Source organism: Psammomys obesus, unplaced genomic scaffold, assembly GCF_907164565.1.
Source record: "Psammomys obesus unplaced genomic scaffold, mPsaObe1.curated_primary_1811, whole genome shotgun sequence".
Taxonomy (NCBI): domain Eukaryota; kingdom Metazoa; phylum Chordata; class Mammalia; order Rodentia; family Muridae; genus Psammomys; species Psammomys obesus.
This window is the reverse complement of record NW_026596134.1, coordinates 377,998-402,682: the sequence shown is the minus strand read 5'-3', so window position 1 is coordinate 402,682 and position 24,685 is coordinate 377,998. Positions and strand designations below refer to the sequence as shown.

Genomic DNA, 24,685 nt, shown 5'->3' with positions numbered 1-24,685 from the left:
TCCCTCGGGCAGCTGGCCCTCGGGCAGCTTCATGCCGGCCTTGACCTCCAGGTCGGCCGATGGCAGCTGGATGCCGAGGTCAGTTGTCTTCAGCTCGCCTTGGATGGATGGCAGGGCCACGACTGACTGTACTTTGGGCGCCGCCACCTCCACAGTGGGCTTGCCGGGTGCGGACACGCCAAAGGAGGGCATCTTGAACTTGGGCATCTTGAACTTGCTGTCTTTGGCAGCCAAGTCCTTGTCGGCCAGGGCCAGGTCCCCCTCCACCTTTGCTCCTGGCACCTGGATGTCCACCTCCACGCTAGGCTGGGACACCTCCAAGTCGGGGGCGCTCACCTCACCCTTTTGGTCCTTTAGTTCCACTTTGGGGCCCTTGAGCTCCTCATCGGGGCCCTTGAGCTCCACCATGGGCATCTTTACGCTGGGCATGGACATCTTGGGCAGGTTGCCCTTCAGGCCGGCCCCGGAATCAGTCTGAGTGGCCAGCTCCCCCTCGGGCAGCTCTCCCTCAAGCAGTTTCATGGTCACCTGGCCAGCCTTGACCTCCAGGTCGGCTGAAGGCAGCTGGATGCCGAGGTCAGGCGTGTCCAGGTTGCTCTGGATGGATGGCAGGGCCGTGTCTGACTCTGGTTCTGGAGGTGTCACCTCCCGCGATGTATCCGTAGTTGCCTGTCTTGGCACAGACATGCTGTATGATGGCATCTTGAACTTGGGCATCTTGAATTTCATTTCTTTTTTTGAGACCTCATGGGCCTCTGTTATTTTTTCTGTCATTCCTATCATGTTTACATCCTTTTTAATGTCTCTTTTCTCTAATGTAACTTTTTCATTATCTACACCTATCTCTTTCCCTAAGTTGTCACTTACGTTTTCTGTCTCTACTGTGTCTGTATTTATCCCAGTCATTTCTTTTGCATCCTTTTTCCCTCTGGTTACTTCTTTTGTTGGAGACCATCCAAATGTAGGTATTTTGAACTTTGGCATCTTCATTTTTGTTTGTCCTGTCTGTGTTTCCTCTTCTAAATTCTCTTTCATCTTTTGTTTGTTTTGCGGACCTTCTCTCTCTACATTTCCCCCCATTCCTGTCGGCTCCTGCGTCTCACCCCCTGATTCTACTTGCTCCTGTATCTTTCTTCTGTCCCCAGAGTCTCTCCACACATTCTTCCTTATTCCACCATCTTTTGTCTCTTCCATCTTTGTTTTGTAAAATCCAGCTTTTGGTGCTTTCCAGTCATAAGATGAGACCTGTGTGCTTCCTTGTTCTGACATGTCTTGCAGAGACAATCTTGCAATGCCAATTTCTAGACTCTGGACTTCCTCCCATTCGTCATCCCAGCTCATTCCTGGGCCCGCCTCAGCTCTTTGTCGGCTGAGTGTCTCCTCGTTTTCTTGTTTTGCCACCTTCTTTTTCTTCCTATGCTGTCTGTCTGTCTTTAGCACCATGTCTTCAGGGGCTTCCGTAGTGAGAGCAGTCCTGACCCCCTGTGCCTGAGTCTTGTCCTTCTTTTTGCCCTCAGCAGCCACTACTGTGTCATTTATGTCATCCTTCTGTGGCTGGGACTCTTCCCGCTCTCCAGCATGAGATTGCCTGTCCTGGGGCTCTCTGCCTGCTTGCTCAGTTGTGACTGAACCTGGCCCTAAGCTCATCCCAAATCTCAGGTGGGGGAATCTCCTTCTTCGTCTACCTGACCCTGACTTCTGCTCCCGGCTGTCAGCTGTCATCTGGGCTTCCGTGTCTGTGCTTGTGGGTGACACTTCCCGTGTGGCCCTGTGCTCTGAGGCTTCTGAGGAACTGTGTGAGCGGCGGGGGCCTGCTCCACGCTTGCTCCTTAAGGACTGAAATTTCGGCCAGGAGAGTCTGTCTTGTGGCCGCCTACGGCGAGCATCCGTGGTCTTAGAAATGAGCCTTTCTCGGTCTCCGTCTACCTCTGGTGTCTTTGTGGGGGTGTCCATGCACCCATCAGCAATGTCCTGGTCCTGAAACAGGAGAAGAAGCTGTCTGCCTTGGGTACAGCACCACAGGCACATCTCAGGGGAGGGTCTCTAGTGCAACTGGGGTCACCTTGAATGTCACTGGCCAGGACCTTACCTGTTTTTCCTGGCCTTGCAGACCTCGCTGAGAATGCTGAATGACCGCCTCCTCTCCCTTTCTGGCAGAGAGTTTTCGTTTGATTGTGAACTGAACTTTGTACGGTTCTGAGTACTGAAGGATTTTAAGAGCATCTTCATATTTCATGTGGTCAAAGAATATAGTTGCACTGAGCAGTTGATCTCCTGAAGGAAGAAGAGGCCACCCACCTCAGTGCCCCAGGTCCACCAGAACAGGAGAAGTGGCCTGGGGTTGCATATTGGCAAGAGGAAGGCCTATAGGATATGCCCAGCTCCCCAGCAGCGCGTCAGGCAATAGGCAGAAAATCAGTCCCAGCCTGAAGTGCCTGAGCCGAGACCATAGGGTCATCCTGAGACTTCAGTGGGGCCCAACCCCTCCAATCCTGGTGTTGATAATGGAGCCCCAGGGATGGGACAGCTTTTGTACCTTCTCTCAGGCTGAAGAGCTTTGCAGCAGAGGAGTCCTTCAGCACTTGCTTGACAAAAATCCCCTGGTCCCCTCCACCTGTGACGCTGTAGCCACTGGCTCCAGAATCCACCTCAGTCTTCAGCGTCACCTCCTCTGTTGCCTCCTGCACAGACTGGGGCAGAGTACATCAAGGGCCTGAGGACTGTTTGCCTCTCTCATGTGGGCATTAATGTTGGGGCCAGTATCTCCCAAGGATGGTGCTCTGTGCTGCCCAGTTGAGACTGGGGCACCAGCCAGGTAGGCCAGGCTACTGTGTCTGGGATTTGGAGAAAGCCCGGCTACAGGAAGCCTCAGATGGAACGTTCTCAGCTTGTCCTCACAGGGGACAGCCTGTCCATGCAGCTGAGTCCCCAGGGGGAGAGGCTCTTGCCAGCATGCCTTCTGCCCATTCCATGTAAAACACCAATGCTGGATCCCAGGAAGGCCATAAACACAGGGGAGCACACAGGAAGATATAGCCCACCTGATCCTACAAATGATGGACGCCCCTGTGTCCATCAAACTGAGGGCATCCAGGAAAGCACAGAGGCAGTGTGCTCCTTGTTGGGTACCCACTGAGTCCTCACATCTCCCTTGGAAGGCCCTTCCTCATCACAGCCTGGGTAACATTTTCCACAGTGTTGTCCACTGCGTGCTGGGAGGTGGATCTTCACAGGCAAGTCAGGCTCTTTCCATCAGAGGGTAGAGGCTCATCTCAGCATCGCCCATTTCCCAGGCCTGAGGGGTATCCCCAGGGCATATAGCCCTCCCTCCATCTCCTGAGGCTGAAGTCCCTAAGGAAGGGTATCCCCTGACCCCTCACTGCTATGCCACCTACCTCTGCATGACTCATGGTGGAGAAGGCTGTGGATTCCCCTGAATCCCGTTTCCACCAGGATCTCCGTCTGCCAGAGGAGCTGTGCCTGCCCTGGATGTTTTCCTGCATTCAAGGTGGTGGGAGTTACCACTTTGCTAAAGATTCAGGAGTGCCAAGGAGGCTCCAGGCAGGAGAACCCAGGACTCGGGAGCACAGGAACTTTGACGGTGCAGAGCGGACAGGAAAGCTCAATACCCAGGGACCTCACTGGGAAAGGCAACTCTCAGCCTCCTGTTTCCTTACTGAGAAACAGGCCTGCCCCCACCCTGCAGCAGCTGGCGGTACCTCAGGGCAGGGCAGGCTCAAACTGTTAAATGAGTCCTTTAGAATAGACAGGCCTCCTCTGATCCCCGCCCAAGGCTCCTCTCACAAGGAAGTACACTGTCTCCTCTCCAGGATGGTATGAGTGTACATATCTGAGTGTGTGCCATGAAGGTGTATGCCCTTGCCACATCCCACACATGAGTTCTCAGGGTCTCTCTCTCCACACACACACACACACACACACACACACGCACACATACACACAGAGACACACAAGCTGCAAGTGTCCCCACCTCCTCAGAGGATCAGCCAGCGAAAGGGAGGGACACTGGAGGAGAGGGGACACCAAATGCATGCAGCAGGAAGGGCAGGTGGACACAGGGGATGGCCACATGTCATTCTGCCAGCCGTTCTTCCCAGGGGCTTACCTGGCCTCCGAAGCCAGTGCCTTCAGCTGCGTATTCATAAACAGGTGAGGACCCCTGTGGTCTTGGCCGAATTATCTCACCCACAGGCCCTTCAGTCACCTGGCAGAAGAGAATGAAGTTACCAACCAGCAGCTCTCCAGCCTGTGGGAAGAGGGGGAGGGGCTTCCTCTCGGGGTGACACTCACAGAGGGGTCCTCTTCAGTCTCAGCCTCTGGATCCTGCTGCTGCAGCTGTCGGCCAGACACTGTAGAGAGAAGAGCTGTGAGAGGTGGACCTGGGCATGCAAGGGTGAATGACCTCGGTCCTGAGGGGAAATCCAGAGACCGTGAATGGGAGGGGCGGAAGCAGCAGCAGGGTAGAAGTAGGGTGGGATTTGGGGTCTCAGACATTACATAGACTTGCAGATTTAGTTCAAGGAAGAAACACAAACAATAACTACCTTGAGCCTGAAATTAACATCCAGAGCTGCTGCAATACATTTTCCTAAATAGTTTCTGTGTGCAGAAACCACAGGCAAGGAAAAGAAGCAGGAAGATGGCAGTCCACACCAAAGAGCAAGGCATGTGATGGAGGGTGTCTCCAAGAGTCCACAGGTAGTGCCTTTAGCACAGCCGTCAAAGCAACTAACCACTACCAAGTTATTTTAAACACTAAAGGAAACAATGCATAGAGTCAAAGACTGAGGCAAGCTCTCATACAGAAGGAGAATTTAGGGACTGTGGGTGTGGCTACATTGGTGGGCTGCTTGCCTCCCATGCACAAAGCCCCAGGCTCAATAGCCAGGACTGCAAAGCCCAGCAGGTGAGCAGGGAGTCCAGGGTTATCCTACGCTGTGTATTTTCAGGTCAGCCTGAGATCTATGTTACCATGCATCACATAAATGTAAATAAATTCAACCCTAAATTTTTAAAACCAAAACTGAAAATTCTGTAGAGGAGTGTGTACTAGAGGGACTCCACAGTGGATGGGAGGGGCCCGAAGAAAACACTTCAGACTGGATTTCATTACCAGTTTGAAGGACACAAAAGGAAAAGCTGAAGAAGAATGCACAAAGCCTCAGTAATCTGTGGGCAGCCCTTCATGTCAGACAAAAAAAGCAGAGATGTTAGCTGAAGAACCAACGGGAGGAACCCATTCACAGGTCCAAAGCGCTTGACAAATCCCTAGCAAGAGTAACATGAGATCTTCACGGAAGAAGCCCTGGTCAAATGCCTGAGAGAAAGGGATCAACACTACTGACAACTGGCTTGTCAGAAATATGGACTAAAAGCCAGCCATGGCCTGCTAAGACAGCAAGACCAGGACTCGAAGGAAAAACACAGAGAAGGCAGGGTGTGGTGGCACATGCTTTTAATCCCAGCATTCCAGAGGTGGATGCAGACAGAGCTCTGTGAGTTCAATGAAAGAATAGTGAATTCTAGGCTGCCCAGAACTACATTATAAGACCCTGTCTCAAAATAATAGATAGGTAGGTAGGTAGGTAGATAGATAGATAGATAGATAGATAGACAGATAGAGAATCCATGCAGTGGTGGCTCATGCCTTTAATCCCAGCACTCAGGGGGCAGAAGCAGGTGGATCTCTGTGAGATCAAGGCCAGCCTGGTCTACAGAGTGAGTTCCAGGACAGCCAAGACTGCACAGAGCAACCCTGTCTCAAAAAATAAACTTCAAAAAAGAGAAATATGGAGATTAAATAATATTTAATAATTAATAATTTTATAATATATACTATTATATTGTAGATAAAACAATAATATAATAAATGATAATTAAATATTTAATAATAATTCAACAATATTAAAAGGAAAAAAGGTGTCACTCAAGAACTAGATACCCAGTAAGCAATCTTTCAAATACGGGAAAAAATAAAGACACTCTTCTACGGCAACGACCATTATACCCATACAATTGAAAAAGACAGATAGAACTTCAGTCGGTAAAGCACTTGCCTTCCAAGCACGAGCACCTGAATCCCATCCCCAGGGTGGAAAGCCTTAAGAAATCCCGAGAGAATGTGTAAGGAACAGACGAAGTCCTGGGTGTGGACCACTGGCAAGGACCAGTGCCTCAGACCTGTGGGAGCTGGCAAAGCCTTCCTCTGGCCCATGTGCAAATGTTGACAGAGTGTACAGAAAGCCTGACTGCAGTGCCTCCTCCCAGATGACCGCAACTTGAGACCTTTCTACAGACATCCCAGCAGACTGTCTAAGCCCTCCTTCTTGGGCTGAACATAACAATTGCCCTGAGGTTCCAGGCTGTACGCAGTTGGTAGTGTCCCAGCCCACTGACCATGGCCGACCCAGCCCCAACTCTTCAGCATGTGCGTCTGTGTGTCTGTCCTTTCTTCATTCCCGTGTTGCCGTGGTCCGGTTCCCAGGACCAACTCATGCTAGACAGGCTGCCCCAGAATCTTTGTGTGTCTGGGGTGGGGGGGTAAAGACAGGCTTTCTCTGGGTAACCTTGGCTTTCTTGGACTTGCTTTGTAGACCAGGCAGGCCATGAACTCACAATGATCTGCCTGCCTTTGCCTCTGCCTCTGCCTCCCTGAGTGCTGGGGTTAAAGGCGTGCACCACTCTGCCTGGTTTCAGACTCATTTTTTTTTTTTTTAAAGGCAGGTGTGGTGGCTTGCACTTGTCATCCTAACACTGGGGAAGTAGAAATAAGCAGTCTTCTGGGGCTCACTGGCCAACCAGTGTCGCCTAGTTGGAGAACCGAGCCAGTGAGAGACCCTGCTTCAAAAACTAATGTGAACAGTACCAGACGAACAATGTCTGAGGTTGACCTCTGACCTAGACACACAGATGCACACACAAATGAGTTCCAGATTTTGCATACTTAGCCTGGCTCTCTGGTACCCTGGGAGGCAGAGGCAATCAGATTTCTGTGAGTTCAAGGACAGCCTGGTCTACAAAGTGAATCCAAGACAGCCAAGGCTACACAGAGAAACCCTGTCCCGAAAAAACAAAAAGAACAAACAAAAAATTTGCATACTTTACCAAGAATGATGTAAAAATGGTCAATTGATACAAGAAAAAAAATGGCCAGCACCCTAGACCTTTCACCACCAGAAAATGCAGATAAAAACCACAGAACCTTAAGGTGAATACCCATAGGAATGGAAGGTTCTCAATGAGGAATACAGGGGCCACTGGGAGTGGGAAAATACTATTCTTTATGCCCAATTCAGCCACAGGAAACATCGATTTCATGTGAATTACAGTTCCAAAGTAGAAAGCTTAATAAATCTTAAAGAAAACAGAAATTACTTTGGAATAAAGCAGAAAAAAAAAATCTTAAAAACTGGACCCAAAGCCCAAGGTAGGTGAGATGGCTCGTTGGGTGGTGGTGCATGACTTTGGTCCCATTGCCTGCTTTTTTATTATCTCCCTGTGATGACACTGCCGTACCAGAACACAGGGGAAGAGGATGAGCACCTTGGTGATCGAGGGTGGGTGGATGGGGCTCTCCCCATTCTGAATGCTGGAAGGAGGGTGGGGCTGGGAGGAGAGGAGGGAGGGGCCTACAACGGAGATGTAAAGTGAATAAATAAATAAATTCATTTTTAAAAAAACGAATAAGGATAATACTATATCCCAAGAGAGAAGGAAAGGAAGAGCTTCACAGATTCATACAGCAGAGTCCAGAGGAAAAGAAGGAAGGCAACGAGGAGCCAGGCAACTGCTCTGTCCCTGGTCCTGGCAGGGAGGAAAGCATAAGTTTGATCCAGAGGGGAAGCCAAAGAGGCTGACATGGCTGTCCTGTGGACAAGCACACAGTCTCGCCAGCCTCACGTCCACTGTGGGTTTTGGTGAGATACTTTCTTTTAGACAGGTGAGCAGTGGAGAGGAACCCCATTTGTCATGGAGGACGAGGAGGAGAAAGAAAAGGCCTGGTTGTGCTGAAGGAGAGGAAGATGTGGGTAGCCGGAATCGATTGCTGTCACATCCCAGGCATGAGGTAAACTAGGACAATTGGTTTGGAAAACAGTCTGCCGGTCTCTACCCAGCCATTGCTGCCTACCTGGTTGCCCTGCAGGGTCACAGCTGACAGGCACTGGCATGCCATCATGGTGCTGCGTGCCCTGCTGTCCCAGGGATGCCTGTACTCATCACTACTCTACAATTTTTTTTCATATTTTTGTTTTTGTTTTCAGACAGGTTTTCACAGAGACCCACCTGCCTCTGCCTCCCGAGGGCTGGGATTAAAGGTGTGTGCCACCATGTCCCGCACTCTACAATTTTTTTAAATGGTGCTAAGTCAAGATACCTTCTCTGTGCCCAGTATGCTTATTAGTCAGAAGATAGCAAAGCAGTGAGTAGCCTCATCCTGCCCCCTGCCTGCCTTCATAAATAAAGTTTTATTGGACCACAGAAGAAATAAACAAAACTTCCCCCCCACATAGGACTCCAGCCTAAAGTTTCTAAATTCTACTAACTATTCAGAGAAAGAACAGCCTTGCTGGGACACAGACCCTGGCTGGGCCCAGACCCCAGGAATTCCCTCCACAAGGGAAAAGATGCTGAGGAGAAACAAGCCACTCCTGCCTCAGGCCTGACCTGAGGGGTAGGGTCCCTGTTACACAGACATTGTCTGTCAGTAAGGGGACCTGTGCACTGGCCTTGATGATACCCTATAGGGACGAGGAGTTCCAGGCCAAGCAGGATCCTGGCTGTAGCTACTGTGCTGTGGCCAAGGTACTGTCAGACCATGAGCAAACGGGCCTCATCTCTAAGCCTGAAGCCTGAAGCACAGAGGCCATCCTGTCAGTCCTGACACAACTGTCCCCAGAGACACCCCTGGGGCTATGTCCATCAGCACTTGACACTCATTTCTCCTCACACCTTCCTTGCTGTAGTTCTTCTCCTGCAAAGTGGCTCTGAGAGGGCTGGGATGGAGTTTTGGGGACTGGCCCGCCCACGGAGGTGGGGAGGCCCAGATTCCCCCTTCTCCTTCTCACTACTCTGTAGGCTAAACCATGGACCCTGACTTCCAGGACATAAGGAAAGCCACAGCCTCAACTTCCCCGTTTATAAAACTGACCTGAGGCAAGATAATACCCAAGAACCCGATATCCCTGGAAGCACTTCATGCATGTCGCAGTGGCCACCACCCCATTACCTAGTGCTAGAAGAGAAGTGCACCAACCGTCTGTCTCCATCACCATCCCCCAGTCTTTGTCCATGCATCCCACCATTGTTGGGGCTCCCAAGATTGCTCAAAGAATCCACACTTTGCCCTAGCTACTGAAAGGGTTAGACTAACTTTGTAACCTATATATCTTTTAAAGCCTATAGTTTTGAGTTTTCGGTCCAGGTTAAGCTAAAGCCTCTTAGTACCTTTCCAGAGAATGGAGGAATGTGACCCTATCTGTGAGGACAGATAGAAAAAAAGGCAAGCAAGCAATGACCTTCACTCAGCAAAAAGAACGACCAGACCCTTGTCTTTGAGATAGCGTTTCTTAGCAACGAACCTAGACTTCTTCTGAGTAGCTTTTGACCTCCAGCCAAAAGTCTGTAGCCCCTAATCTTCAAGGATGAGCTAACCACCCCAACCTTCAATTGCAGCTGCATCCACACTTGGCAGGACTGGCCAAGCTTGAGCACCTAAGACTAACTAGTTATCTTACTTTATAGCTTCCTCATCCAATCCTAAATTGCCAAGACTGCAACTTCAAATCTCCCGCAATTTTTCTTTTAAAAACCTAAAGGCCTTTGTCTCCCAGTGCCACTCTTTGCTGACCGGCAGGGCTGACCCCATTGTGCAATGGTTAATAAACCTCTTGTTTTTGCAACGAGTCTTGGTCTGGGGGAGTTTCTGGAAAAGGCGCGATCTTGAACTCATGAGCTGTGAGACCCCAGGTCTTACACTACATATGGGCTTGTGGGATGAAGAGAAGAGGGACAGGGTGGGGGGGACAGGGGCTAGCTATAGGGGGATCCTGGGGCACTTACCCTTCCTGGCATGAGTAGATGAACCCATGTCTTCCTGTTTCCCTGCCTGAGGCTGGAGCTTTGGCCAGGGCCCAGGCCCAGCACTGGGTCAAGTGGGGTCTGGGATGGGGGCCCAGAATGGAAGACCCCCATAGCCAGGCAGTGGCCTACTTCTGAAAAATTGTATTTTAAATCTGTTTCAGGGAGTCGAGTGTGTCAAAAGCCCATGAGGAAAGGTGTTGACAGCTGGGAGGTGGGACAAACTCTGTGCTGGGGGTCCAAGTGGGGTCGGAGGGAAGCGAGAGGCAGACCAGCCCTGGCCCTGTTGTCTAGGGCTCAAGCCCCTTCTCGGGCTTAGCAACCTTTGGTATAACCAATCTTGCCCACACAGCCCACCCTTTCCTGTAAGGATGGGGAATAATGGACCTGAGGGAAGGCTGCACTCTGGGGGCTGACAGGAGCCCCCACCAGTGTGCAAAGAGAAAAGTGCGGACCAGGATGGCTGCAGGACAAAGGCTACCTACCTCTACCAGCTGTGGGGAGGAGGCGGGGAGGAGCCTCAGTGTGGAGTCTCATCCTCCTAGAACATGACGCCCAGGCCTGGGGGACAGGGAAGAACCCTGTCTGCCCACATATGTCTCTCAGAGGCAGCTCTATAAACAACCTGGCCTTGAGCACTGCCACCTAAAGAATAACACAGGTTGTTGACAGTCACCAAAGCCCCATTTTATAGAGGAGGAAATGGGGACACACCTGAGCCAAGCCTAGCAGGTCTGGCTACTGTCACCTGATGTTCCCCCAAATTCCTTGGCCTGTCCTCAGCACCCAAAACCTTCACACAGTCCCAAACCCTGCCATTAACATCCCACTTCTATAGGCACAGACCTGCACTCAGGGAGGGACTGCAAGGCCTGAGGGAAGTCTCTCCCCCTCCAGGGCACGGTGGGGCTGGGCAGGGATAAGGTGGGGGTACCATGGTGGAAGCCCTGGTTTGGAGAAGCTGGAGTTCCAGGAACTGGACTATTTTGGGGTGAGGCTGAACGGGTCAGCCTGGGGGAGAGTAGGGGAGGTAGGCTGGGACTACATAGAGGGTCATGTTGGCTCCGTGATCCACAGCCACCCCCTGTTCAGGGCCATCAGAGCAGGGCCATGGAGGCAGGGTGGGGCAGTCATTTAAACAACACTAGAGTGTGCATTCAGACTGCTTTGACCTTGGGGAGGGGGCTGGCGTGGTAGGCACATTTGCATGTTACCAGTGCCGTGGAATCCTTACAAAACTGACTGGGAGGCACGCAGCTCTCCGGCAGCCTGAGAGTTTGTGTGTATGGGTGCACCAGTGTGCACAGCGCTGCTGTCCATCTGAGCCTCCAGGGACAGCCAGTGTGATGTACCAGCTGCAGGGGCCCAGGGCAGGCTGACCCTGGGAAGGCTACTGCTTTCAGGCTGGGATCCTAGTGCCCTCGCAGGCTCATATGCACCCAGTTCCACCCCACCTTCGTGTACTCAGGCCTCGCCCATCCTGGAGCTTCACAAAGCTTGTGCTGAGCTGGGATGACTGTCATGAGACCTTCAGACCTTGTGCAGCAACACCCCAGGCAGTGGCAGGCCTGCCCACTCCATCCCCCAGTGCTTCCGTAGATGAGTCTGAGGACTAGGGAGCAGAGCCAGCTCTGAGGGGCTGAGCCACCCAATCCAGGGCCAGAGCTCTTTCCCCACATGGGCCAGCCATGCCCAGGAGGATGTGCGCACTTTTCTCTCCCCAAACAAGTCCCCTGGAATCACCTATGTAAATCCTCTCTGCCTGCTTCCGCTCACAGCTTCCCCCCCCCCCCCCCCCGTGCCCAGGCTCTCTGTGGTGCTGGGCTTTTCATAGGCTGCTCTGCCCCCAACCCCCAGGCAAATTCACAAGCAGTAACTTGCCGCCTCTGCATCCCCCAAGCGCTTGGAGGGAGTTTGGTATACAACAGGTACAGAATAAATGCTAGTACAAGAAATGGCTAGGAAAGGAAAGAGCATGAGCTGGTCAAAACCCCCAGTAATACTGAGGGTGGTGGCTCGTGACCATTAATCCTAGCACTGGAGAGGCAGATAAGATGACAGGAACCTCAGGGCCAGCCGGAGCTGCACCAGAGTCCCAAGCCGCTGTGGGCTCCAGAGAAAGAACCCGCCTCAAAAACCAAAATAAAATGTCAATGAGCAGCCCTGCCCAGACTTAGAAAGATGTGCAGAGGAGCAGCAGAGGGGGAGCAGGCCAGCTCCTGTATCTGGAGAAACTGAGTCATAAAAAAGTATACTAGCCCATCAGCCCCAAAAGACTCAGACGCCGCCAAGAATGGCCGCCACACCCTCAACCGTCCAAGAAGAGACCAGCCACCTGGATCCTTTAAGTAGAAGGGCAAAACTGTGGACAGTTAGGGACAGTGTGGCCTGTCATGGGCAGTCCACAGCTCCAGTCCCACCTTGGCTGCCCCTAGTCAGCCTGAGCCACCTGATATAACCACCCCAGCTTCTATACACCAAACCTGGTCAGTGGCCAAAATCTGGAAACCCCTCCCTAGGCCACAAGGCCCAACCTTGTAGTCCTGGGTCCTCTACAAAAATAGCTGATTGGTACCTTTGGCACCAATGTCCCTCACAACTTAGGATCTCTCCAAACAAAAACACAACCCGCACCAGATAGGGGCAGGGGCAGGGGCAGGGGCATGGGCATCTGGGAGTTCTATGGCAGCCCACACAGCCTGCAGTGCAAACCAGGAGGCACCGCTGTAAGGCCTTCAGGGTCCCAAGCCATCTGGGGGCCAGACAGCTCCTTGCCGGCATTTTCCCAACCCAGCCTGGCTGGCCCTGGCACACCAGGCTAGGTTCTGACCAGTTAGTCAGAACCACAAAGAGCTGACACCCGTATTGTATCCTTCAATACCAGCAGGAAGCAGAACAGGAGGACGCTCCCCAGCCCAGCTCTGCCCCTCCAGCCTCCCTCGCTGGCTGCCCATCCGGTCCCCTCTGACCTGAGGACTGGCGAGAGGGGCAGGTGTTGCAGGGCTGAGCCCAGAAGGGGACGGGGTGCAGAAGGGGTGCAGCTACTTCTCCGAAGAGGACCTGTTCCCAAACTTGTCTAGAAGAGATCCTGGGATGGCTGCCTCCCACCAGTTCCTCCCCTCCACAGCCCCTCCCCTCACTGTCCCTCCTCCTCTTCAGCCAGGCTCAGAGCCCCACCAACCCCCTCTCCTCAACACACACACACACACACACACACACACACACACACACACACACACACACCCTGCCAGAGGGACTGGGTGGTTCCTCTCACAGCCAGGGACCCCACCCCAGCTCCCCCACCCCCACCAGCCCAGGCAGCTGACCTGGAGAGGAAACGCCTGCTTGTCTGACTCACAACCACTACCCCAGCCAGTTACTGTGTAGGCAGCCGCCTGGGGTGTGGAGTAACAGATATGAAGCAGATTCTCCCATTCCCAAGCCTTGGGCCTCAGTTTCCCTGTGGTGGCTGAGGGGTTCTAGAAAGGGAAAGGGGCTGGATGTGGAGGCTGTGCTTGGGAGACACAGGTAGATCTCTGTGAGTTTGAGACTGGTCTGGTCTGTGTAGCAAGTTTTAGAATAGGCAGAGCTACATAGTGAGACTGCCTTGAAGAAAAAAAAAAGAAGAGGAAAAGGAAGGCTGCAAAGACCAACTTGATCCCCAACACAGACAACACAGTGCCTTTCTAGCTCGGCAAATGGCATCTCCTATACCTGGAGCTGGGGTCAGCTGGGGCACTGCATAAAACAGGTGTGGCTGGACCTCAGCATTGACACCCGTGCTTCACTCCTTCCCCTGCCATTTGGAGAGTAGTGGTGGCTGAGAGACCTGCCTCCTTGGGCCTCAGATCCCAAGTCACCACTGCCTGGAGCTGTGCCCTCTCGCACGCAAATCCTTTTACTGTCTCCACACTCAGCTCCTAGCTTCTGCCCTCCTTGCTCTGGGTGGCCAGTGGGCCCAGGCAGGAGCTTCCAGACATACTAGCTATAGTTCTGTTGGGATCCCAGGGCTGGCTGTGGGTACCTGCACAGGCTGCAGAAGCTCACACACCTAAGGGGTCCAGCCTGGCATTCCATGACAGGGAAGAGTCAACAAACACAGCACATCAGCACATCAGTGGGAAATGAGAGCCACTGGAACAGAAGAGAGAGGTGCTCCACTGGGATACAGAAGGCAAGAGCAGCCTGGGGTGGGGAGAGCTCCAAGGACGGGAAAAGGCAGAGGTCTCTGGTGGGCAAATGGGCAAAGAGGCTTCAGGGACATGCTCAGCCCTGGAAGAAAAACCAGCAGGCTTCCCTTCCCAACCTTGGCCTAAAAAACCTAACGGTCATGAAAGCAGAAAACAACTCTATTTACACTGCACAAGAAAGCTGGCTAGGTCTGCCCCTCCCGCTCGCTTGCTTGCTCTTGCTCAAGGGCCCCACTCCCAGACAGCTCTCACCTGGGAACCCTGTTTACTGCCTGACACCAAACCAAACTGTCAACTCCAGGTGGGGCGAGGCTGGGTGAGTCAGCAAGGAGCTGCAAGCTGGGGCAGCATAGCTAGAGTCAGGTGGGGAGGATGCTGGCATGAAGCACGTCTCCCGACGCCACTGTGTTCTGATCCTGGCAATCAATCCAGTCAGGCCCCTCTACCCACGAGGCCCACTGCACAGTGCCTTCTGACCCCCACCCCATCTGACGATCTGAGGTCACCATGGCACTTGCCGTAGTCAAGGTCCCACCTCACTGCAGCCAGGGGTAGGGTCCCTGCAAAGGGACCCGCTGCTGGGTGGCACAGTCATCTTCTCTACCGGAGTGTGTCATGAGCCCCCAACACAGGTTCTGACACACACACTCACACACAGACACACACACACACACTCACACACACACACACACACACACACTCACACACACACACACACAAACTCACACACACACACACACACACACACACACCCCCACACACACCCCACACACACTCACACCCCCCACACACTCACACACACACACACACACACACACAGAGCACTGCCCTCTCCTATCTCCAACCCCACACTCTAAGGCACACTGCTTCACCAATGGCTCTGAGATATTGGGGTGGGTGACAGTAGGAAGAAAAAGTCAGCACCACTGTGATTCTAGGGGACCTCATGAGCTACCCCTTGCCCATATGCAACCCAGAGAAGCTCACCTGACTCTCAGCAGGCTTTGCCTACCTCAGATCCTAAGGATGCCCATGCACACCCTGATCGACCCTTGATTCCATGCAGCAGATCCCAGTGGGCAGGTGTGAGTCCATGCAGGGCAGTGGGCATCTGCTGAGTCACATATCACAGACCCTAAGACCCAGGAGTCTGGATGAGTCAAGTGATGCCCACTGCACAGGCAAGTCTGCCTCGAAGCTGCCAGGACCCCAGCTCTTTGACACCATGAGAACTTGGCAGTGACAAGACTGGGTGGGGCTGGGGGCAGCTGATAGTGACTCAGCCGAGGGCATTCTCAGGGGATGTGTCACAGCAAGGCCTGTTGCTGTTGCCACCCTCTAGCAAGGCTGCCAATGAGGGAACCACCCAAGAGTGGCCTGGCAGCCAGGTATCTGTGATAGGCTGCCCTTCTTCCTCCCACAGAGCATCCAGTTCTCGGGAAACAAGGACCGAGGGGGATCAAAGAAGGTAGGTACAGGGAGGGACAATGCAACTTGAGCTCAAAGCTGCAGGCCGGCTTCTGCTCTGACTTCCACTCTGCAGCAAGGGTCCAGACTCCCTCACTGGGAGGGACTGAGTCACCTGCACTTGCAAATCCCAGTGCTGGGCAGCCCCTAAAGGATGGGTGACAAGGAGGCTCGGGTCCAGTTGAGACCCTGGGCTGTCCGAGCCCTTGCTGCCAGCATCCAGGCAGTAAAGTGACCTGAGGCAGCAGTGTGCCTCACAACACCCAGCAACTCTGCCCACTATTCCTCCTCTGGCACTGGAGTATAAGGACCACATCCACAGCCAGAGCCCTGGAGAGACCTCAACACCATCCTCTATTCACACATGCTGGGGCCAGGCGTGAACTGCAGCACGCTGGGCAGGGAGGTGCTCGCAGGCAGCGGCAGGAGGGCCTGGAAGTGTGTGCCATGTGTGGGGCGTGGGGAGTGGGGAGCACTGCCTCCCGCCCCAGGCCTCCTGGGCCCAGGTCCAGTTTTCCATCTGAGAAAGTGCTTCTGACTATTAAATATTTATCCCAGCAAGGCAGGCCTTGGCTCCCTTGGTCTGCGACTTCCAAAAAAAGAAAAATAAAAAGAAGCCGGGAGGCAGAGGCAGAGACTAGGAAAATAGGGTCCCTAGAGAACGCCCTTCACAGGACAACAGTTTCCCTTACAGCGGGGTCCAAAACTGGGAGTTCAGTGTTTCCACCTATGACCCTGGTCCCAGCTAAGCCTCCCTGAGTTCACAGATCTACCCTTCCCTCTGTCCAACTCCATTTCCCCATCCCCTGTCCCCTAGCCAGATCCAGCCTGGTAAACATGGTCACTATTGCCCATGGCCTCCTTCCTCATGGGTTTTGAGCCCTCAGTGACTCCTCCCTGTATCCAGGCTACTTCCTGCTTGCTAGACAAACAATGAGGGAATCCCTGATGTCCTCCTTGGTCTTGGGACCTTTAGGGTGTCGCAGTGCCAGCCCTTAGGTGCAGATGAATAGGTGGATAGGCATAGATGAGTGTTTGACACTCATGTTTGACACCACCCAAGTGCAAGATCAGCCTTTTCCTGGGCAGGGCACAAAGCTGGTGAAATTTTGGCTTTTTGTTCCTGGGTGGCAGTGATTGATGCCCAGGTGGATAAGAGTCCCACTCTTTCTGCCATAGCTCAAGCCTCTCCTCCCTAGCCAAGCCAGCCCACGCTGCACCTGCCTCTACAGTAAAGGATGAGCAGGTCACAGAAGGAGGGACACAGAGGGTTAGAGTGAAATGCTTCCAGCAGGGGCAGCAACTAGTTTAGCCCAGGATGGAAGAGCCTCTCCAGGCAGAGTGAGGAAAATAAAGGCATTCCCACGACAGGCCTAGCCCAGGTGGAGGTGGTCACAGCTGCCTGGGCACAGAAGGTTGGGAGGCAAGGGGATCTGCCTGCTCAATCCTCCTGTCTCCTCTCAAGCCCAGGCTATCCCTTTCTTGGCTGATAAAAAGTAGATACAGCCTGAGGCTTGAGGAGAGCAGGATGAAGCATGGCCCTGTCACCCAAGCCATCCACACAAAGAGCCTTATTAGGCAGTCATGGCGCACACCTTTAATCCTAGCACGTTAATCCCGACAGAGGCAGGAGGCTCTCTGAGTTCAAGGCCAGCCTGGTCTACAGAGCAATTTCCAGAACAGCCAGGGCTATGCAGAGAGACCCCTGTCTTGAAGAGAGAGATAGGTGACAGATAAGAAAGGAAAGGAGAAGAGTAAGAAAGAGAAAAAGAGCAAGCCTCATTTATTGTCAGCAGTTGACAGCCATCAACAGCGGCTTTTAATCTCTCTTCATTCTCATAGGGAAGGGACCCAGGATAACCTCTACTGCTTCCTCCTCAGTGCCTGTCCCCCATGTATATAGCCCAGCTGAGGAGGGACTACCACAGCCCAGTCTCTTTTGTGCCCTGCTTGGTAGGACTGAACAGAGCTAGTACTCTGTGGAGCCTCCTATTACCTATCAGGAGTGCGGCCTGGATGTTGTCTGAGTGCCGAGAGTCCCACACTCAGCAACTCTGCTCCCTCCCTCAGTGTCCCATCTTCAGAACAGGATCATAGATTCCCACAGTGTGGGAAAGCCTGTCCAGGAGATGACAGAGCAGGCTAGCATGTGTCCTTGCTGAGGGCACAGCACGTGCTCTTTCTCTCCCTCACCCCCATGGCATCCTAGTCCCCCCTAGGCACATGTGTCAGGTCTGACCTATACTCTGACTCCAAGGCTAGGCACCTACACAGCTGCCCTGGCCCTATACTCTTTGGGGAAAGGACCTAGTCACACCATGGCCCCCAGTGCCCCCCCCCAACAACATGCAGATGCTGATGTCACAGCACCGAGGGGATCCCCAGACCTTGAAGTAGTTTCTTGAAGTGTGTTAGGGGCTAGTGCCTAGGCTCATACAGGGAGAACAGCTTGGAGAGCACTCACCCTGTCGCTCTAACTGCCTGGGATTGATTCAGCTCTGCTTCTGGGAAGAAACCAGCATGCCCTGAGGGGTATGACACCCAGCATCTGTGAGGGCAAACGCTGTGATGCCAGTCAGGAGGCTTAGGTAAGGTTCACGGCACAGTGGGTGAAGGTACTTGGGCATTCCTAGGTTGGGCGTATCTCTATACAGCACCCACCCACCCCACCCTCACCCAATCTTGTGTAGGTACATTCTTAGCACAGCCACCAGGGGGCAGCCTCTGGGCAAGTTGTCTGGGACAGTGGTGGCTCTGCCCTGGGCTGTAGGAGGTGGCAGACTGCCAGTGGTGGACACCAGGGGCTTCAGAAACTAGGTATGACTGGCACAGGGGGGAGGCTCTGGCCTGCTGAGAGCGGGCTACAGCTGAAAAAGGCCTAAACTCCATCCTCCCTGTCAGCCTCAGGAGTGTCCTACCGAAGCGTGTATATGCCTGCAGGGTTGAGGACAGCCTAGGCAGACCCCTCCAGGCCCGTATCCTGCAGGCCTCCACTGCTCTTACTCCCTCAGAGCAGGTGGCACAAGGAGAAACTGCGCCAGGCAAGTCAGAAAACTACCAGTTAAAAAGTGGGAGAGGGGTGCAGAGTGCGGGTATGGTGGTCCCTCAACCTGAACCTAAGATTAAGGAAGCCACTCACGCAAACTGGAGGCAGAGGAGCGCTGTGTCCTTGGGCTTTCTCCCTCTGGGGAGGCCAGTCTACAGCGATGTGGGTCAGAGCCAGCAATAGGGAAGGAGGAGAAAGCGGTAGAGGCCAACATTCTCCCACTGCTAGTGGGGCTAGTTGGGGCCCCTAGGCCCAGCTGTGTGTGGGAGAACCCCAGCAGGAGGACCCCTGGGAGAGCAAAAGCGGTTCTGGGAGAGTCCCTGGCCTCAGTCCATCCCAGACAAAAGGGCCACAGGAGGACTGTGAGTGCCACACTAGGTGGAGAGGATGTGCACAGCCCATCCCTGCTGGCACACTGCATCAGGAATGGCCTCCTACTCATAACTGCCACAACTGTCTTCCCCAGGCGAAGAGTCCAGCCTGTGCCAGTGCAGAGGGGTCCAGCCTGTGCCAGTGCAGCATCTCTGTCCCAATTCCCTGGCCACTGTGCTGGCCAGGTGCCCTGGGTGTGGCCAGGCTGCTGCATTACTGACCCAGAGTCTGAAGGACAGTTTCTTGCTGCCCTACCCCACCCTCCAAGACATCAGAGGTAGGGCCAGGCCACAGCAAGAACCGTCAGATGCCCACTCTACCACAGATGCTCAGCAAGAGGAGTACTGACCAACTTGCAATTCCCTTTGACTGGTGCAACAGGGTCCTACTCAGGCCCCTTAAGAAGTCCCAGACATCAAGCCTAGCTCTGCCCCAGCCACACCTATTTGATCAGCCACGTACACATTAGCCACACGGTGGATCCAGCCAGCGCAGAGCCTGGTAGCTCCAACCTAAGTCCTGGTCTTGTCAGGGTGGTCTTCCGCAAAAGGAGAGCAGAGCTAGGTCTAGAAGCAGGACTCCTAGCCCAGGCCTGACTCCTGCTTACCCTGGGCGTGTTTCATCCAGTATGAAGCACACCTATCTTCACGGCCACCTTACTGGGCAAAGCAATGTCGCAGAGGGTTACAGGAGGGTGGTGATGAAAAGGGGAGAAACAGACAGGGACAGCCCGAGAGTCGGCGTGAAGGGAGCCACAACGAGTACTGGAAAGCCGAGAAACAAAGTAAGCTAAAGAGATAGGGAGGAGAAGAGGGTGAAAAGCACGAGGCAAGCACAAGTACAAGCAAGATGCAGAGACCCGCAGAGCCAGCGAAGGACCGAACAAGTGAGACCCGCCCTCCAGACAGCCCCTGTCCGTCTCTCCAGCCCTTCCTCCCGCGCGCAGCCTGCCCCGCACTGCGCGTCCCCGGCGCCCGCAGAGCCCACCCGCCCGAGGGAAGCGGGCTGCAGGCGGGGATAAGGCGCACCGCTGCCGGGGGCTCCGGGCCAGGCGGGCAGCACCACGTGGAAGCAGTCGCACATCTTGGCGGCTGGTGGTGCGGGCCGGCGGCGGCCCTGCGCGTCCAGTCGCGGTCCGGGAGCTGATGCGCCAGGAGAAGGGCGGCGCCCGCGGCCTCGCTGCCCTGCGCTGCCACGGGCAGCCGGGCTGTGACTGCAGCTAACACTTGGGGTACCTCCAGACCTTGGCTCCGGCCCCGCCCTGGCCCGCCCAGCAGGTGCTGACCACTCCGCAGGGACGACGCGATCGGCGCCGCCGCTCTCATTCAGCCCATTGGTTGCTGCAACCGCGGCTCCGCCCCACAAAGGCCCGGCCCCGTCGGAACCAAGCCCCTGTGGTCTCTCCCCACCCCCGCCCCGCCTTCCTCCAGATTACATTTTTGGAGCAGAGATTCGTGACGTTCCTCCAGGGACCACCATGTCCCAGCACCCAGAATCCAGGGCCTCTTTACCTCCACCTTGAGTTCGTGACAGTGGAGCACCGGAATCCAGGGAAATGACTGCTTGCGATCTGAACTTTTCCTCGGGAAAAGATGGGGTTGAGGGGCAAAAGAGGAGAGGGGGGCAGCAGATGCAAGGACAGCTAGAAGCAGCTAGTTTGCACAGGGTCCCCTGGGCAGACCCTCTGAAGGCCGTCCAGGAGACCAGGACCAGAGCTGGAGCCGTCCTGCAGCCCCAAGTCAGGATTTGTCCTTTCAATGTTTATTTTGGCAGCTGGGACCTGGCTATGACAGGACTCTACTGGCTTGGCCCCTGGGCTGCAGGACAGCAAAGGTACGGATAAGGAACCCTGCAGGGCAGTGCTAGATGGCTGGGGAGGGTCCCTGAAAGGTTCCTGGCAGCCTAGGGTGAGCTGCGAGCCAAGTGCAGGAAGTACTCTTGTCACTGGAGAGACAATGTGAGTTCTCAGGGCCTGCATTGCTAGGCTTGGGGCTAAGGTGGACTCTGTCAAGGGGCTCTGGGTGGAAGGTTGGGGGAGGTCTGCTGGAAGTCAAGAGCAGCTGGACTAGGGCAGTGAGACTGGGTGGGATTTCATGGATCCCGGGACATTCTGGTTGCTAAGATGATTGGGTAAGGCCTTGACCGGGGAGGGCAGGGTCTCTCTGGCCTCTGCTCGGGCACCATGCAGAGGGAACATATCTGTGGGAGGGAAAGGTCCAAGAGCTCTGTTTCCACAGAAGCAGAGTTGGCTGAGCCCTGTCTGCTACAGACCTGAGGGAGAAGACTGTTCCTGGCAGCCAGCTGGCCATGCGAGGTGGGCAGAGGGTGCGCACCACCTTTCCCAGGGTGGGAAAAGCTAAGGCGCAGCAGAGGAGCACACACGGACACAGGAACAAAGTCACGTGCTCAGGCTAGCCCAAGAGAGAGAGAGAGAGAGAGAGAGAGAGAGAGAGAGAGAGAGAGCACACACACACATGCACCCACATATACAGATGAGCATAGCAGGACACGGGTACGCATGCACAGGTGCACACCGTCTTAGGTACAAGCGGGAACTGCCCTCAGCAGTCAGGGCCCAGGTAAGCCCGTGAGCCTTGGGGTGACTCATTCTCGGCAGTTCCCGTTAGCTGGGCTGCAGTGCCGGGCAAACTGCCAGCAGCACACAGGTCGGACAGACACGAGTCAGTGCCGGGAAGGAGCCGTGGCAGCCTTCTCCCACTGCTGAATGGGTCACGGCCCTGCCTTGGTGGGACAGGAGTCTCACCCTCTCCGTGGGGGAGTGCCTGGATGAAGAGTGCTGCCGAGTCCCTGTGGGTACGGGTACCCCTCTGCGTCTGCCACGTAGGCTGGAAGGTCTCAGCCTGCCAATCCAGTGTGTCTGAAACCTGACTCTCAGGGCCCGAGAACAAGGGCCTAGGAACAAAGTACAGTTTTGTATAACCAGAGATATCCAGTGCAGAGGACCCCGGCAGTGTCCCTCTTCTCTGGGCAACATGGTAAAGTGGTCTGAGGGCCCAGACTCTGACGTGTTCGGATTGTCCAGCGTGGTCCACCGGGGCTGTGGTGGCTCCCATTTGTGGGGAAGTGGATGTGATTCAGGGTACCTCCACTGGGCCTGTATACTCTTGACCTAGTGAGAAGGGACCGGAACCCAGCCATGCGTGGCCAGTGTGTCTGCTCTGGCAGGGCTTGAGAAAAGAGCAAGGCTGCTCACCACCAAGCTCACTGCCAGCCAGAGAGCATGCTGCAAGTCCAGAGGTGGCCTTAGGTCCCAGACCCAGGATTCGGGGCAGGAACCCAAGGGCTCCTTCCTACTCTCCCCTACCCTCTCTGCTGGGAGTCTAGCACTGCGCTGCAGCTTGATTATCAAGGCAAGGTGAGACCTAACATGGGGACTCCAGCTGCCATGCTCCTGGAAGATCCCCCTTAGACTGGAGGTCAGACTACAGACCATGTGAGCGACAGGGACCTTGGCTTGAGAGTGTTCCACCTCAGAGAAGAGGCACAGGCAGAAAAACAAAGACCACACACTCACACCAACACACACGCCTCGGGCCAGCTTGGATTTGTCCTGGTCTACACAGACATGCACACACACTCCTGAGCATACAGTCAGGCCCATGTGCATGGGTATGTACAGCAGAACACAAGGGGCAAGCTGCTCACCCCTGAGCAGTGCTCCTGGGGCGTCGTGGGTGATGCCTCACTCACCACGCCTCTGGAAGATCTTGTGGCAAAGGCCAGGCTGCACTTGCATGGGTGGACACCATGGCTCAGGCTCTGCTCCCCAGGGCCCACCTAGACCCTTCCATTACGAGTGGTATTTGGAAGCCTGAACCTGGCCCTGGGATCATGGTGAACAGGAGCAGGAAGGAAAATGCATGTGGTGGGGGACCTGCTCCCCTCCATCTGCTGTCCCTTCCCCCAGGCTAAGGCCTGGCCATCTCCTGCTGCAGAGCAGTGCACTGCCAGGAGTTCCTGTCACCACACTCCAGCCTCCTCCCGTGTTCTCTGGGGACAGATGCCCTGCTAGGGAAGGCTCCTGCAGCAGGCTCTAGTCAGGAACTGACCTCCTCCCCAGCGTGTGGGGAGATGCTCCGACTCACAGCTGCAGCCAGCACACAGAAGTGGCTCCTTTAAACAGCACCCCAGGGGTGCTGTGCAGCTCTGTGAAACCCCATGATCTCCAGCACCCCGCCACAAGCTGGGTTCCAGGGACCGAGAAAGGGTCAGGCCTGGCGTGGTCGTGGCCCCTGCCCGTCTGCCTGAGCCGGTGGTCCAGGGCTTCCCCAGGAAGGCTGGCCATGACTCACAGAGCATCAACGATTGATGTATGTATCACTGCAGCAGCTGCAGCATCACGGCAAACATAGTTTTGCTACCGTTACGGCCCTGCCCCACCCCAGCCCACAGGCACGAGGGAAGTGGTGGCGTCTGTGACCACTCTCCCCACTTGCTTCAGTCCTTTACTCTGACAATGGGGAAGGTTCAGGCCTGCAGTTGCACCGGCTGAAGGCTGTCCTAAGCGGGTGGGGAGGCCCTTGCCTGGAGCCCTTTTCTTCCCGGACCCCAGAGGCCCTGCCTCTAACTGAGGCCTCTTCCCCGATGCTGAGTTCTTGTCAGGTGTGGGTGTGGTCCCCCAGGTCCTCTCCACCTCTGTATCCATGCAGCTCAGTGCATGGATTAGCACACAGAGAGATGTGGAGGCATATTGGGTGGCTGCCCCATAGCAGTGGGCTAAGCAGGCCAGCCTGAGACTTGGGGCAGCTCAGCATGAACCGTACTGTCCAGAAACCACAGGCACAGAGGCAGGGATGTGACCCTCCCGCCTCACCAGAAGAGCCCAGTGTTTTCTGAGACGCCTGTCCACACAGTCCTTTCTTTCAGGCGACCCTGGGAGGCACCAGGCTGACTGCATGTTTTGGGCAAAGCAGCACCTCCCCTGGCAGAAGGATTAGGGAAAGTGAGGGGAAGAGGTAGGGCTCTTTCTCCGAGCACCCTGGCGCTGCCCTTTCGTGGCCACTCGGCACTCACAGCCCATCTTCTCCCACCTTGACTTCAGGGGCCTTCTACCCTCTGCCCACTCTGCCCTAACAGAGCCAGAGTTGCTGCCTCCTTTGCCCACCTACGTGGGTTGTGTGACTTCCTCCTTCAGTCAGCATGAGGCACCAATGTTAGGGTTGCCTCTGCTCCTTCCTCAGGGCAGCATTTCCTTAGTGGTCTCCAGGATTCACCTAGGTCTATTGGTTGACCATGTTTGCTATTAAAATATCACTAATGGACCAGATTAAAATGACATGTGCTCTCTGTGTCATTCTTGGGTGTTGGCAGGGCAGCTTCTCTGGGCTTGGGACAGCTGCACTCCTGTTCTCCAGCAGGAGGTTTCACACACCTACCTCCCTTCCTCTAGATAGGGACTCACCATTTAGCCCAGACTAGCCTCAAACTCACTATGTAGCTTAGACTGGCTTCTGACTGTTGATCCTCCTATCTCTGTTGTCCCAGTGCTAGT

The 24,685-nt window shown here is 54.6% G+C and overlaps 1 protein-coding gene across 1 annotated transcript in view; it reads right to left on the bottom strand.

Annotated features, from left to right (window-relative positions):
* LOC129666195 (protein AHNAK2-like) overlaps positions 1–20,256 on the bottom strand; it is a 24,339-nt gene extending 4,083 nt beyond the window's left edge. The window contains 7 exon segments of the mRNA XM_055593252.1: positions 1–1,977; positions 2,090–2,274; positions 2,537–2,690; positions 3,396–3,497; positions 4,127–4,225; positions 4,312–4,370; positions 20,202–20,256. The exon segment at positions 1–1,977 is cut by the window's left edge and continues 2 nt beyond it. Of these exon segments, the coding sequence (XP_055449227.1) occupies positions 1–1,977; positions 2,090–2,274; positions 2,537–2,690; positions 3,396–3,497; positions 4,127–4,225; positions 4,312–4,370; positions 20,202–20,256 (2,631 nt within the window).
* Between the last annotated feature and the right edge of the window lie 4,429 nt (positions 20,257–24,685).